Source organism: Microtus pennsylvanicus, chromosome 1 (genome assembly GCF_037038515.1).
Source record: "Microtus pennsylvanicus isolate mMicPen1 chromosome 1, mMicPen1.hap1, whole genome shotgun sequence".
In the NCBI taxonomy this organism is placed as follows: domain Eukaryota; kingdom Metazoa; phylum Chordata; class Mammalia; order Rodentia; family Cricetidae; genus Microtus; species Microtus pennsylvanicus.
In genome coordinates this window covers 213,251,855-213,268,548 of record NC_134579.1, presented here as the reverse complement: position 1 = coordinate 213,268,548, position 16,694 = coordinate 213,251,855, and the positions used below count along the sequence as shown (strand labels likewise).

At 48.6% G+C, this 16,694-nt stretch overlaps 1 protein-coding gene across 2 annotated transcripts in view; it reads right to left on the bottom strand.

Annotated features, from left to right (window-relative positions):
- The window catches only part of Map3k4 (mitogen-activated protein kinase kinase kinase 4), a 96,753-nt gene that overhangs the window by 56,987 nt on the left and 23,072 nt on the right, over positions 1-16,694 (bottom strand). For both annotated transcript variants that reach the window (XM_075950811.1, XM_075950803.1), the window contains exon 2: positions 5,219-5,409. In XM_075950811.1, coding sequence (XP_075806926.1) covers positions 5,219-5,409 — 191 coding nt within the window. The remainder of the gene's footprint in view (positions 1-5,218; positions 5,410-16,694) is intronic.

Sequence of the window (16,694 nt, the reverse complement as noted above, 5' to 3'; positions counted from 1 at the left end):
TCTTCAGAACCTGAACTTAGAAACCCTAAAACACAAGCCTACACCATAAGTTGCCTCACTCTGAGCCTGAAATAATACCTTAAAATCACATCTATAACAATGACTTCCACTGCAAAAGTTAGAGACGGCCCTGGTAGCAACACACCCCATCTGAGCTCTGCTCTCGGTGACTCTCTGGGACTTACACTCCCACTTTTCTAGCATTTGGAGGAAGAAGTGCCGGAGTACACAAAAGACAACAGGACAGCATGCCAATTCCCCAGAGCTTTCCAGCAGGCCAGCAGGGCTGGTCCACGACAGCCAATGAACCAACCTCTGGTTCCTGGGGCCCTGTGAAGCCCCTCCCAAAGCACGTGGCTGGCACCGCACACAAGGAAGTGCAGTAGAAGGGATGTGTCAAGACTTGCAAGGTCAAATCTCAGGAAGCCTCAGAACCTCTACACTAGACTCTCAAAACCTTGCTGAGAGAAACCTCATGCATGTGACAGGTTCAACTCCTCAGGGACTAGGCCACCCTGCTCACATCCATGCTAACCTTGTAAACTACCACAGGGACAAAACAGTGTCTGCCAGCCCTCGCCTGGTAGTGCCATCTCAGCTCAGACGCAGCCATGAAAGCAAGGGAGCCACCTGGGACATCTGAGACACAGCGGGCACCACACGGAGAAGGATTAAGGGCTCAGTCGGGACCCTAGCCAAGCCAAGCCATATATCCAGCCAATGGAACCACTCCAGCCAAGGCTCCAGACACCATGGGCAGATAACCGTCTACTTTGCCTAAACACCTGCATGACAGAATTATGAGCAGTGAATAGATACACTGTCAGCCAGAGTTTCAAGGTGGTTTATAAAGAGCAATAGATAATCAGAATAACGGAAATCTCATCAGGGACTTACTGTCCGAAAGGTAAGTCCAACTAGGACTGCAGCCCTGAAGTTAACAGTGTGACTCACAGAGTCACTGGGAAGCAGGACTAACGCTCCAGTCCAGACCTCAGAAAGCTCTGGAAATAAATCTGACCAAGCTGATAGCTCTACGGAGCTCTCAATCACTGAGGAACCAACAGACAGTGATGACTCAGGCGCTGGTCTGAAACCGTGCTCCCCTGACTCAGCCTGGTCACAGTACAAGAATCACTGGTTCCGGAAGTCGTCCAGGGGGTCTTCTCAAAGCCCCTCCTATGCACCCTTGGTGACTTCATTTACCTGAACATGATGTGGGAGTCATTTCTTTCTAATCTGTTGCTTTCGTTGGTTAATTAATAAAGAAACTGCCTAGGTCCATTTGATAGGCCAACCCTTAGGTGGGTGGAGTAAACAGAACAGAATGCTGGGAGAAAGAAGCTGAGTCAGGGAGTCGCTATGGTTCTCCCACTCCAGACAGACGCAGATTAAGATCTTTCCAGGTAAGCGCACCTCGTGGTGCTACATAGATTATTAGAAATGGGTTAAGAGGCTGAAACTAATGGGCCAGGCAGTGTTTAAAAGAATACAGTTTCCGTGTAATTATTTTGGGTAAAGCTAGCCATGCAGGTGGCCGGGTGCCGGGAAAGTAGCCCACCGCTCCTAACACAACATGACCACATGTTGCGCCTCTGAGTCGTGGGTTCCCTGCAGGAGCTGGGACTACCGGGTCTTCTCAATGCCCATCCTGTGCTGTCTGAGCTGTAGGTTCCCTGCAAGACATGGGAACATGTCTTACCCATCATCTATGAGAGGATGTGTCTGTGGAGTCAATGGAAAGAATGAAGGAGAAACATGGACAGACAGAAGAGAAGGAAGAAGAAAAAACAAAAGGGGGAGAAGGGAAAGACTAAACAGCAACAACAGCTACAGTAGCCACAGTGAAAAAGGGTACATGTCTAGGAAGAAAGATGCAGGCAAAATAGCCATGTGACCACAAGCAGCCAATCCAAGTCTTCATGTGGCTTCTAATTAATAAGATAAAAAAATGTAAGAATATAATCTTATTTTAAGATTTAAGGCAAAGAGAAAAGTGTTGAGGGAAAATTTTAGTTTAAAGTAATAATAACGACAGTTATCACATAACCCCAACACACTGTAAAAAACAAGTTCACAGGTAAGGAAATGACACCCAGTAGGTTGCACACCCAGAATGTCCCTAAGCCAGAAGGGAGTCCAGGCATATCGGCACCTGTTTTGGACGCGTGTGCACCACACAACACAGCGACCATGTTTGGACACGTGTGTACCACATGACACAGCTACCATGTTTGGATGCGTGTGTACCACACGATACAGCTACCATGTTTGGACGTGTGTACAGCACACGACACAGCTACCGTGTTTGGACGTGTGTGCAGCACACGACACAGCTACCGTGTTTGGACGTGTGTGCACCACACGATACAGCTACTGTGTTTGGACGTGTGTGCAGCACACGACACAGCTACTGTGTTTGGACGTGTGTGCAGCACACGACACAGCTACTGTGTTTGGACGTGTGTGCACCACACGATACAGCTACTGTGTTTGGACGTGTGTGCAGCACACGACACAGCTACTGTGTTTGGACGTGTGTGCAGCACACAACACAGCTACCGTGTTTGGACGTGTGTGCAGCACACGACACAGCTACCGTGTTTGGACGTGTGTGCAGCACACGACACAGCTACCGTGTTTGGACGTGTGTGCAGCACATGACACAGCTACTGTGTTTGGACATGTGTGCAGCACACGACACAGCTACCGTGTTTGGATGCGTGTGTACCACACGACACAGCTACTGTGTTTGGACGTGTGTGCAGCACTCGACACAGCTACTATGTTTGGAAGCATGTGCAGCACACACCTGTGTTTGGACGCGTGTGCAGCACTCGACACATCTAAGTTCTGAGGGCGAATGAGTTCCATGGGGCTACTGTGACTGTCACAACACAAATGCCACGGTTATTAAAGGATGGCTCACTTGCCCCAGCTGGGTGCCTCATCCATCTGTTCTTGGCATTTATGAACAAAATCTGACAACAGAAAATTCACGGGACAGCACATGTGTAGCTACTCTCTACCACATCCATGAGAACACTGCACACCCAGGAGCCAGGAGCACAGGTCACTAGGAGGCATAGGCCGCTCAGAAAGCAGTAAGCACAGAAGCCCGCTGTCAACAGTAAACGCAGTTAAAGACTCAAGCAGACAGCAGGCCTATGCGCTCAAAGGGCTCATTTTTTCCAACAGTGCCAGTGATTTTTCTGTTTGTGTGTCTAAGCTTCACAACCAATCTGCAATCCTTTGCACTAAGAAAGAGAAGTGACAAAGGTCCCTATGTTCCTGGACTAGACAACTGTGACAACCCAAGAGTTAGCTGCTTCACTTGAAGCACCTCCAGAGGACATGTGAGTGACTAAGACCTCTTCCATCCCTCAAACTGTATTATTTAAGAAACATAATTGAAAGCGATTAAGGAGGGAAAGTGAAGGTTGTCCTTTTCCATCCGTTCTCTATACAGCAGAAGGGCAGGAGCGGGGAGCAGCGACATATGCCCAACCTGTCTGGAGATAAGGTCCAAACTGATTGCTTTAACCCCCAAGTCTCAGTTTCCTAGACGTTCAACCTGGCCCACCAAGCAATGAGGAGAGGACGTACCGTGACAGCTGGCCCAGCACCCAGCAAATGCTGGCTGAATGGCAGACTCAGCGGGTGTCCTGTCTCTGACACTTACGTTTTAGGCCAGAAACCTCAGGGGAAAATGGACAGAGATAGATACTCAAGGTCACATGCTTAATACAGTTATTAGTGTCTAAACTATAGCTATATCAAAATTCTACTGTAAATAAATATTCTAAAACAAAGTTTAAAATTAACTATTTGTAAGAATCATTGCGTGGGGCTGGCACATATTTAATCCCAGCACTTGGGAGGCAGAGATGGGAACTGAACAAGGAAAAGAAAAAGCTAAGGACAAGGAGAGAAGAAATGGCCCACAGGTCAAAGGGAGGAAACCCTCAGCGAGGTGAAAGTGGTTTGCTGGACTGAAAACTGTAAAACCCCGAGGTTTCAGTACCTGGGCTGTAGGACATAAGCAGAGCACACTGAGAGCATCTTGGCAAAGGTCCACTCACCCACCTGTCAAGGACAGTTAGGATGAGTCAGAGGAAGTCAAGAAGACAGAGCCATGCTGTCAGCTTCTAGGACAGGACATAGCTGGGATCTGAGAGCCTACACAAACAGGAAGGGAAAGAACAGGTTCCTTCAGGGGACCCCAGATCTGGGGTGTTATCTATATTCCCTCAGTGGTACCATCTATGTTTCCTCCACGGTCCCAGATATGAGGTACCATCCAGTTTCCTCTACGAGTCCCGGATCTGGGGTACCAGCCAGGTTGCCTCCATGGCACCTGCACCTTGGATACCACCTAGGTTCCCTCTATGGCTTCTGGATTTGGGGTCCCCCATCTAGCAGTTGCTTAGCAAGTGTGGTGGTTTGAAAGAAAATGGTTCCCACAGGGAGCAGCACTATTAGAAGGTATGGCATTGTTGGAATAGGTGTGGCCTTATTAGAGGAAGTGTGTCATTGTGGGGGTGGACTTTGAGGTCTCATATATGCCTCAGCCACACCCAGTGTCACAGTTCACTTCCTGTTGCCTGCGGATCAAAATGTAGAATTCTCAGCTCTTTCTCCAGCACCATGTCTGCCTGCATGATGACAATGTACTAAACCTCTGAACTGTAAGCCAGCCCCAATCAGATGTTTTCCTTTATAAGAGTTAGCCATAGTGCCTTTTCACAGCAATAGATACCCTAACTAAGACAGCAAGCAAGAGCCCTACACACTGTGTCACTGGCAGAAGACAGAGGCTTTGGTTAGTTCCAGCCTGGCTGTCGCCTCTCAGATCCCCCATACACAATTGCTGGAGAGAAGAACTCGGAAAGCCCAGGCAAGAGACTAAGGCCATTGCCGTAGTATGTAGCCACCTTGAGTGTGCAGGCTGGCAAACAACCAGCCTCCTTCACTGTCACTGACGTCAACCACAGCCCAGGACAAAGCTTCCTCCACTGGATAATCACTGTCCTCCACTAGCAACACAGCTAGTGCCAATAATTCAAATTACAAACCCTACCGCCAACACTGAGGTAAAATTTAAAACAAAGGAGTCATTAACACTGTCAAAAAGACTTGTCAATCAATACAGTCACATAAAGGTGAGGCGTTGCACCTGACACACCCTTGCACGGGCACCTTTAAGTCACAGGCTCACCTTTCAAATTGGAGCGGCTGGCCGGCCTCCCCAGGCTGTTCCTCTGGTGCTTGGTTGACAGGCGCTTCATCTGCCGGGGCGTGCTCGGGGGTGAGGTGCTGTAGAGGTTTTCTGAATTCGCCTCATCAGAAAAGTCCTCTGGGTCAGATTCCAGACTCTTGCAAGCTGACTCTCCCAACACGCACTCTGGCCTAGGAGAAGCAATAAAGAGCGAGTGTTAGCGGCACAGGGGCTGCATTCGCAGCTTTGAGAACTGTTGGGACCAATTAAGTCCTGGCCTTCAGCTGGATGTTGGGATTAATGAGTCCTGGCCTTCAGATGCTCTACCCTGCTAGAACCTTCTAATTGAAGTTATTAGAAGCTGTGCCTAGTTAGAGGATCAGAGGATGGGATTATCACCTGTTGGCCATTGACTGCAGTGTATTTAAGCCTACATGGTGTTAATAAAGAGGGGCTTTCTGAACCAGTTGGGAGGTCCGTGTGTTGATCTGTCTCTGCATGTGTCGGTCTGTCTCTGTGTCTGTATTGTCAACCTCCAGCCCCTTGCCCGAAGCTCGCGAACTGGGTAATAGCGCACAGAGCGCAGACACGGGGGTGCAGTGCGCGGCAAGAACACTGCAGAACTTCTCCACCTGCATCTCTGCAGCTTCGCAATCCTTTAGTTTCCACTGTGGAAACTCTTCCTTCCACTGCAAGGGAGCAATGACAGTGCCTGGGGCCACACTTAGTGTGAACTGTCAGGTGCAACGTGGGCACACTTAGCATGCTGTTTCCCAACCCTTTCTAGCTGAGTTTCAAACCAAAAACTACAAATTAAAGAGAAAACAGTGAAAGACTGGAAGTTACAAATCAGACAGAGCTAAAAATAGGCCTGTGTCCCAGCTCTGGCAAGCACAGTCCAGCCCTGGATTCCAGAGCCTCACCCGGCTCTTCCCGAAGGGCACAGACTGAGCAGGAGTGTTTCCACGGTCCACAAGGGAGGCACAGTGCAGCGTCCAGAAAACCCCACTACCACCACTGAGCCACCTAAAGAGTTACGACAGAAACTCTTGCTATCCATCTTTTAATTTGTCAAAAATATTGTATGACATTCCCAAAGAATAAGTACATAATTTTAAAAAATCTTTAATTCTCAAACAAAAAGAAATAAAATTGAGCGTCAGGGTAAAAAGCACAAACCTCAGGCAGGTGCAGTGGGAGGAGGCAGCCCCAGACAGGAGAGCTTCCCTGCTCTTCTCTCATAGAGGCGGTGCTTCTGCGACTTGTTTTCTGAAAACAGTGCCTGCCGGCCTCCAGCCAGCCAATTCTCAGGCAGCATGGCTATTTTGATAAATTTCCTTTTCTATGAAACTCACACAGTAAAATCCAGTCACACCAAGTGAGAGCATATCTAATTCTAAAACCTCAAAATGGGCATACCAGGAATTAACGTTTCGCATATGTACATCACAACTGCCCATCTCATTCTGAATACTGTCTATGAAATAAGCTTCATAAACACCTAAACGCAACCCCAAAACTGTGTCCAGTACAGTCTTCTTCCTGGTAACTAATGTCTCAACATAAAACCAATGCTAATCCAAAAATCACAAGGATATGAGAAAAAACAAAACAAACGCTCAAGATGTGTGACATCATTATTAATAAACTAGCAAAATCAAAACAAAGGCTATCTTCTGAAAAATAGAAATTTTGGGTTGAGTGGCTGGCTTAGCAGGTGAAGCGCTTGCTGCAAGAGCAAGAGGACCCGAGTCCAGAGCCCCAGCCAACACCCATGTGAAGAGTGTGGCGTGGAGGCATGTGCCTATAGGCTCCAGGCTCAGTGAGAGGCCACGTCTAAAAATATAAAGTAAAAAGCAGCCAAGGGAGATATCATGTCAAGTTATCTCTGTCAGTATGCGCATGTGCCAGCAGATACACACATGCACAACACAAAAGTTTTACTGAACTACACGGTTTGCCAGGTGTGGTGGTTTAACAGCAGAGTCCCAGCTCTGGGAGGTAGAGGCACACACAGATCTAAGTTCAAGGCCAGCCTGAGTTTCACAGGAGGACTCCTCTCAAGCTAAAGGGATGTTGGGCTGGAGATGGCTTGGCAGTTAAGAGCCTTGTCTGGCAAAGGACCTGGGTTCAGTTCCCAGCACCCACATAGTGGCTCACAACCTTCTGAAAAACTACTACTGCAGTGGCATCTCAACTGTGTTTTAATAAATAAAGCTTGCCTGAAGATCAGAGAGTAAAACAGCCCCACTGGTCAGCCTTACAGCCTGGCAGTAGTGACACACACCTCTAATCCCAGTAGCCACACTCGTTGCCATAGAAACCAGGCGGTGCATGGCTTTAATCACAGTGGTGCACACCTTTAATCCCAATCCTAAAGAGGATTATAAAATGGGAAGAAATAGCTCTCAATGCACAGTCTCATTCTGAGATTCCCGGAGGCAGGATCACCATTTTGGACGGAAGTCGAGGTAAGAGTCAATGGTTGGGTGCTTTGCTTTTCAGGTCTTCAGGTTGAACCCCAATTTCTCTCTCTGATGTTTACTAATCGTGCTTCATACTACTGCGGAAGCTTTCTAGAATATGAACATTTACAACCTAAAAAGAACTTCAATGTAGTCACTCTGAATGGAGCAACAATGCCCCCCTAGACAGCACATCACACACTAGCAGATAAAGAGGCCAATGTCAAGAACAGGCTACCTCTACCGGAGTTGTTGGGCAGTGAGGCCCCACAGACTACTGAGACTGCTCTTGCTTGCCTTCCAAACTTGACAGTCAAACACTTGCGCCATAGAACATGGAGCTGTCGAGCTGCAATTGGCCTAGAAGCTCGTCCTTACTGGCTAGTTTTCACAGTACTGAATGGTGCAATATTTGCTACTGGAGAAAAGCAGTCATCAATTTTCCCCTGCTGTGAACTCTGTGACCTACAATAATGACCAGTGTGCCAACATATGCCCTCTGGGGCAATAGTGGCACAAATGGCACGGGAGGAACCAACTACTTTCTGACTGAATTAAAGGCCTGACCCACAAGATGGAACCCATACCTGGCACCAGTTTGAGGACCTGTGGCTAGAGAGGTCATAAGCCTTAGGAAAGACTCTAGGATGAATACTCTGCTAAAGGGACACAGTATCAACACAGAATTAACTCCTAGTGATTTCTCTCTGGGCACATCTGTTAGTGCATCTGTCAACCCGCACAGTAGAGTGTGGTTAACACTGAGACCCACAACTGGCCAAGATGTTAAGTGACTGGGGGTGCTCAGCTCAACAGGAGACATCTAGAGCATGCCCTTCCTTGGTGAAAGAGGGAGCAGAAAGTAAGAGCCAGAGGTGGGGGATGGAAACCATTCTAAACACAACAGGGCAGTCGCACATATGAACTCACAGTGCAAAGACCTGTACAGGCTTCAGCCAGACAAAATCCCAGCACGGAGAGTGGAAGTGGACATGAAGTCCTACCCCTAGCTGAGGAGCTATTGGTAACAGAAGTCTGCTGGGGGAGGAAGAATCCGGTTTCACCAAGGGTGTGACTCTAGTAGGTCTAACACACTCCAAGAGACAGTCTCACACCTAAAAACATACAAACAGCAGGAATAGGACTTGGTGGGTGTTTAAGAAATGAGGACACAGAGTTGAGGGGGTATGAGATGGGAGGTGGATGTGGGAGAAGACGAAAATGTTCTCTCAAAGAAGTGATAAAAATATTTTTAAAAGGCGCTAGAATCACTGTCAGTGTGGGATCTGTGGACCTAGGCATGGCCTGACATTCAAACGCTGGCTGTGCTGCTGTGTACTGTGTGGATCTGAGACGGACTACTCAACACCTCTCTTCTGAGAGAATCCTCAGACTCTGTCCTTACGAGGATTAAAGCCAATGTGTCGGATGTTGAGGTAATGGGGGGCTCAGTAGAATACGAGCAGCTCCCTTTTCTCCACAGCAGCACGGTGCAGGATTTCGGGGTGTGACATGGACGAGTGATACATAATTACTCTACAAACAAACACTAAAGAGCCACACTGCAGTGTAGGTGAGCACTGTCATAAACAGCATATCCTGGCCGACGAACCACCTTCCTCCTTATACAGCCCAGAAAGACACGAGGAGCGCCAGCCAGCCCAGGAGCCAGCGAGCCACATGGAGCCAGCCAGAAGCTACTCTCCGACAGTGAAGCTACACTGCCGTACTTTCTTAACGTGCAGTTAAACTGGTTGAGACAGTGTTCACCCCATCAGAAATGTTCTAGTTTACATTCCATCCAAGTAACTCAGCAATTTAACGACATGTCAGAACAAAACAGAACATTGTTTAAAAAAGTAAAAAAAGTCTAACCCCAAAAACCAAAACCCATGATTTCTGCCATCCTATCAAAGTTCATAAAAAGGAAAATGTCACAAAAAGAAGTCAAGGGGGGCAGACTGTGAGTGACGGGGCGTGCAAAGACAAACACTAGCCCTGAGGCATAAAAACTCTGGAGATAACAGCAGCCTGGACAGGGCAGACGGAAGCAATCCGAGCTGGATGAGAGCGGAGGGAATACAACGGGGCTCAGGACCACTTGGAGAAGTCTAACTCCCCTGTTGCAGGTCCAAGGCTAGAAGCCGGCACAGGAAAGGAAGGAGAGCTGAAGTTTTTCAGAGTCAACAAACTTCGAGAACTATGCTTAGGGACCACTATGAAGAAAACAGTTTTATTAGGAATAATTTAATATACATTTCATAAACAATTTGCTGGAAGTCAGTACTGGATTTAAGGCAGCCAAAGAGACACAACTCATTTTAGGAGCTGTGGCTTAGAAGTAATATTTAACAGAGGAAAGGTATCAAGCAAGCTTACTGTTTTCTTTAAATAGGTGGACACAGACAGCTAGGGAGATAAACAGCAGCGCTGTGTTCAGCAGAGCTTGCATCACTCCAGTCAGTAGCGCTGTGTTCAGCAGAGCTTGCGTCACTCCAGTTGAGCAGCCGCAAGCATCCCAGCCCCACTCTCAGCAGCACATGTGCGGTGAGCTAATGTGGCGGCCGACCGCGGCAGTGTTTACTTACATGGACACCAGGCATTGGAAACCGGAGAGCAGCGCAAGGCCCACAGGACTCACCCTGAAATGTTTGCCTTATTTGTGCCTAAAATCCTACAAATGTGAGATGTCCTTCCAGGACTAACTTGTGACGGCACATAAATCAACGCTTCTCTCTAACAAAAAACCCTGTCCAATGCCATTCACTTTACACTAGAATCCCGTACCGAAAAGCACATCTGGAACTCGGTCCAAGGGATTTGGAATCTCTTAATGAAAAATGTAGAGAAAGAAAACAAGTCACAACTTCAAAGACCTGGGGATTAAATAGTTCTGCTGTGACACACAATGCGAACTGCAATGGAGCCTGGTGACAGCAGCTGTGTGAGGTGAGTTCAGGAGCCTGGGTGACAGCAGCTGTATGAGGTGAGCTCAGGAGTCTGGTGACAGCAGCTGTATGAGGTGAGCTCAGGAGTCTGGGTGACAGCAGCTGTGTGAGGTGAGCTCAGGAGTCTGGGTGACAGCAGCTGTGTGAGGTGAGTTCAGGAGTCTGGGTGACATACAGCTGTGTGAGGTGAGCTCAGGAGCCTGGTGACATACAGCTGTGTGAGGTGAGTTCAGGAGTCTGGGTGACATACAGCTGTGTGAGGTGAGCTCAGGAGTCTGGGTGACATACAGCTGTGTGAGGTGAGTTCAGGAGTCTGGGTGACATACAGCTGTGTGAGGTGAGCTCAGGAGTCTGGGTGACATACAGCTGTGTGAGGTGAGTTCAGGAGTCTGGGTGACATACAGCTGTGTGAGGTGAGTTCAGGAGTCTGGGTGACAGCAGCTGTGTGAGGTGAGTTCAGGAGTCTGGGTGACATACAGCTGTGTGAGGTGAGTTCAGGAGTCTGGGTGACATACAGCTGTGTGAGGTGAGTTCAGGAGTCTGGGTGACATACAGCTGTGTGAGGTGAGCTCAGGAGCCTGGGTGACAGCAGCTGTGTGAGGTGAGCTCAGGAGTCTGGGTGACAGCAGCTGTGTGAGGTGAGCTCAGGAGTCTGGGTGACATACAGCTGTGTGAGGTGAGCTCAGGAGCCTGGGTGACATACACCTGGTGAGGTGAGTTCAGGAGTCTGGTGACATACAGCTGTGTGAGGTGAGTTCAGGAGCCGGGGTGACAGCAGCTGTGTGAGGTGAGTTCAGGAGCCTGGGTGACATACAGCTGTGTGAGGTGAGTTCAGGAGCCTGGGTGACAGCAGCTGTGTGAGGTGAGCTCAGGAGTCTGGTGACAGCAGCTGGTGAGGTGAGTTCAGGAGCCTGGTGACATACAGCTGGTGAGGTGAGTTCAGGAGTCTGGGTGACAGCAGCTGAGTGAGGTGAGTTCAGGAGTCTGGGTGACAGCAGCTGTGTGAGGTGAGCTCAGGAGCCTGGGTGACATACAGCTGTGTGAGGTGAGTTCAGGAGTCTGGGTGACATACAGCTGTGTGAGGTGAGCTCAGGAGTCTGGGTGACATACAGCTGTGTGAGGTGAGCTCAGGAGTCTGGTGACAGCAGCTGTGTGAGGTGAGCTCAGGAGTCTGGTGACAGCAGCTGTGTGAGGTGAGCTCAGGAGCCTGGTGACAGCAGCTGTGTGAGGTGAGCTCAGGAGTCTGGGTGACATACAGCTGTGTGAGGTGAGCTCAGGAGTCTGGGTGACAGCAGCTGGTGAGGTGAGCTCAGGAGCCTGGGTGACATACAGCTGGGTGAGGTGAGCTCAGGAGCCTGGTGACAGCAGCTGTGTGAGGTGAGCTCAGGAGGCTGGGTGACAGCAGCTGGTGAGGTGAGCTCAGGAGTCTGGGTGACAGCAGCTGGTGAGGTGAGTTCAGGAGCCTGGGTGACAGCAGCTGTGTGAGGTGAGCTCAGGAGCCTGGTGACAGCAGCTGTGTGAGGTGAGTTCAGGAGTCTGGGTGACAGCAGCTGTGTGAGGTGAGTTCAGGAGTCTGGGTGACATACAGCTGGTGAGGTGAGCTCAGGAGCCTGGTGACATACAGCTGTGTGAGGTGAGTTCAGGAGCCTGGTGACAGCAGCTGTGTGAGGTGAGCTCAGGAGCCTGGTGACAGCAGCTGCATGAGGTGAGTTCAGGAGTCTGTGTGACATACAGCTGGTGAGGTGAGCTCAGGAGCCTGGTGACAGCAGCTGTGTGAGGTGAGCTCAGGAGCCTGGTGACATACAGCTGTGTGAGGTGAGCTCAGGAGCCTGGTGACATCAGCTGTGTGAGGTGAGTTCAGGAGTCTGGGTGACATACAGCTGTGTGAGGTGAGTTCAGGAGCCGGGGTGACAGCAGCTGCATGAGGTGAGTTCAGGAGTCTGTGTGACATACAGCTGGTGAGGTGAGCTCAGGAGCATCTGGGGTTCTGCAAAAGCCCATGGATTCGCATCTTCACTCAAAGCTCTGCTGTGCATACTTTGGAATTAAGTGGCCTCTGATTCGCTAGCCCATGGTAGCTCACCTGGGTGACGCTCTCTCCTCTCCCTCCATTTGCCTATTCTGTATGGCTTAGTAGCAAAACAGATTCCTGTTACTGGGGGAAATGGGACAGTGTGGTCATTTCTTTTTCTTTGCTTTTTCTTTCTTTTTTTCTTAAGGAATTTCTCATCCATTTGCAAATGCCAGTTTGGGGAAGGGAGATAGAAGGCAAGATAAAGGAGGACTATGGGACGGGATGATTAGCACTACAGGCACTTGAAATATTATAGTCCAGCTGGGCTATGATGGTGCACGCCTTTAATTGCCTTTAATCCCAGAGGCAGAGGCAGCTGGGTCTCTGAGTTCAAGGCCATCCTGGTCTACAGAGTAAGTTCCAGAACAGCCAGGACTACACAGAGAAACTCTGTCTTGAAACACCAAAAACAAAACAACAACTAAAACCTATTACTGTAGAAATTCTCTGAACTACACACATATACGAAAGGAATTAAACTGGAATCACCATGTTAGAGGAGACAATGCCCCAACTAAATAACGCAGGATGACAAGAAAACCCATAGTGCCAGCCATGAGTCACAGTTTGCTGAGTGACTGCCTAAGGGATTCCACAGACAATACCCCACTCCACCCCGCAAAATCACAGGCTACTTGATGGTAAGGCCCTATTGTTGAAAACACCACTTACTCAGTCATCAAACATGGATAAATCGAGCTGTTGCCCAACTAGAAGCCCCCCTCCCCCCATTAAATAGTCTGTATGATGCTGGAAGTTACTTTGCATGCTGCCAGAGGAGAAAAGCAATGCATCAGAACCTCACCTTTACTGCTAAATGACAGAGTTTGGTGTGCCCCCAAAGAATTACAACTAGGAGGTGTGGGCTGTGATGCCTGTATACCCGGTCCCACTCACAACACCTACTATTTAGTCATTCTTGTGTGTTGAATTCCTATCTAAATGCCAAGCTCTACTCTTCCATCCTCCCAGGGTTCCCACTTCTCCTCCAGGAGCTGAGTGCAGAGGCAACTCAGACTCCTCAACAGCTCTGAGGCAGTCTTAGAGACCAGTGCACAGCTCTTCATGATGCAAAGGATGGCAGGGGACTGCTACAAAGTGTCTGGGCTACTTACTGTTCCAGCTCTCTATTTACCATCGCCGTAATGCTCGATTCCTTTTATAAACAAATGCAATTCCTACAGGAAAATTATTTTTAAAGGGCAAACAATAGCATAAGGATACAGCAAAAACTCACTAATAGGACGGAGACTGAGAAACACGGTTATCTATCGTTCACCCCAGTGGAAGAGGCAGACCTAGGAAGACCCAAAATTAAGCCAATGGTTAAAAGCAATAAACAGACTTCGTATCTGTGTTTTTAATCAGCTCTGTAATTGGTTACACAAAAAGAATGATTTTTATTAGGCCAGTGTAATTGCTGTCATTAAACAGTGAGTACTGGCCCTCTGCTAGGCAGTCTGCCAAATGCCACCCATAACTGAGTTTAATCTTTACCAGACCCTTCAGGGCCACTCTAAGGAAAGACCCTTTGCTCAGACAGCCAATTCAAGGTGATTACTTGATGTGCTCACAGCAGAACCTTTCCCAGACCCGAGCTGAAGCTCCACCTTCTGGGTAGTCCCAAGGACCCTGGCAGTTTTAGAAGAAATCTGAGGGCATCAGGATGGGCTGCTGACATAGCCTGGCTGCTAACTTGGGTCTCGGCAGAACTGCAGTTGTGGACTAATCCAAATGCCAAGCCTCGCCCATGGCTGCCCTGCACCAGAGTCACTAGGTGCTTCTGTTCTCCCAGGGGCAGATATGCCAGGTCACTTCCACCACAGACTATGGTTTGAGGGCCACTGGCTAGAGAAACATCACAGGAAGCGGGGAGAAGGACGGAGATCTCGCCCGAAACTCACAGGGCTACCGGCCTGGCCAGTGTGAGGGCTCATGCTCTGGCAAAGTGTCTGCCCACACTGACTCCCGCACCAACAGGGATAAGGCAGTAGACTAAGGCCAGGTGGAGACCCACACTGACTAGACCGTAAGTAAGAGGAAAACTGAGATTTTGCCCGGCCTACTGATCAAAGGTCTAAGACTGACTAGCCTCTCTCCCTCAGATAGAGCGCACCTTCCCACCAAGAACTCTGCACAAATGCACAGCACCTTTAAGGAAGCGGTGGCGGAGCTCAGCGCATTCCAGCTTGTGTGTTTATACCTCAGAGGAAAATCTAGCCCTGAGAAGTAAGGGAAAACAAGCTTTCCAAAATCTGAATTAACATTACCCCTTTTCAGCTAAAGTTAGGGTGCTTTATGAGATAAGCTAGGTGTTAAAATTTTTAAGACGTTATTTTCTGTTACTCATTTCTGTTTTGTCCCTTGTCTGCAGGTGAAGCACACACTGTTGCACACCCGCAGTGTGTGCATAGTGTCCAATTATGGGTCAGCTCTTTGGGCCAATACTGGACTCACTGGGTTCAGCACCGATCTAACTGGACAGAACTTGAGTTGGGAAAATACAGTTCCGAACAGAATAGCTGCTCTTTCTAGGACTTCAAGACAAAGCTAGTAGAGAAGCATGTACACATCTTTAGTCTTAGCAATTTGGGAGGAAGAGGCAGGGGGATCTCTGTCAGTGTGAGACCAGCCTGGACTACATAGAGTTCCAGGCCAGGAAAGGTTACATAGTGAGACCCTGTCTCCAAAACAAAAACAATACAACAACAAATCCACCCACTGCATGTAAACTACACACCCAAGAGTTTAGAATATAGTTGGGACTTACGCAACCAAGGCATAGAGAAACAGACTGCCAGGACAAAGATGCTGCCAGAGACCAAGGCTCAGAGGACTGGGAGGAAAACAAAAGCTTCTCCAAAGAGTATTTCAGTGGAGACTACAAAGCTCTGAGCAGAAGGAGCTGAGGTCTGGGGAGTTCTGAGACCAAGAGCAGCAGGTGCCAACGGCCTGAGGCCCAAGAAAGCACAGCTCCTCCTCTAGAGGCTGAAAGGGGCCAGGACACACTGCAGCAAGATGGGCAGGGAAATCCAGGGCACTTAGGGCAGTCCCGGGGCAGACATTCTATGTCTCATCCCAATGTAAAAGGAGGGCATGCATGGGAAAGAGAAGTTGTGAACCATCTCCAAGGGATCCAGCCTAGCACTGTGCTCCAGCAGACAGACACACACAGCTAGCAGTGTGCTCCAGCAGACAGGAACACAGCCATGCAGCTGTCTGACACTACTTTTGATTTTTCTTCCCATTTCTAGCCATGCATTTCTTCAATACTGGCGGTACATTCCAGCAGGTCCAGCAAATGTTATCGAGGCCTGATGCTCAGTAATCTCAGCACACAGGTGAGGGATATATATGCCTATTACAGTTCAACCTTGGTGCAAAAGCAGCAAACTGTTCACTTAAGTATAGCGCCACACACACACACACCAGTAAAGGCACAGCAAACATACTAGCCAGAAACATGTTTATTCTCATTTTCAAATATTATATACTATGCATAACTGTATGTATTACACTTTTTAACAGCTGTACCAAAGTGCATCACAAAAATGAGAGTGACATGCCAGTGATGACGTCACCACGCAATAGGAGGTCTGCAGCTCCGTTATCCTCCAATGGGATTTTGATGGTTCAGAGTATAACTATGCCTGCATGGCAGCATCTGAACCCAGCCCGAGTACCTACTCTGTCCACGCTGCTCCAACAGTAACACTAGTCCACCTGCTGGGACAGCAGAGGCAATAACAACTGTCTACTTGAGACAATAACACCCTGTGGAATTATGAAACACTTAAGGACGGCAAGCTGGCAACTAGGAAGTAAAAAACACCCAACACAAAAGAAATGGAGACACACATGTAAGGTTTAACTCATGGAAACAACTTTTTACAAATAAAAACTTTGCAAACTGAAGAGAGTTTAAATAGAAGTCCAAGGCTTCCAGACAGAAGCATGCAAGCTCTTATTTTAAACTGTTCTCCCCACAA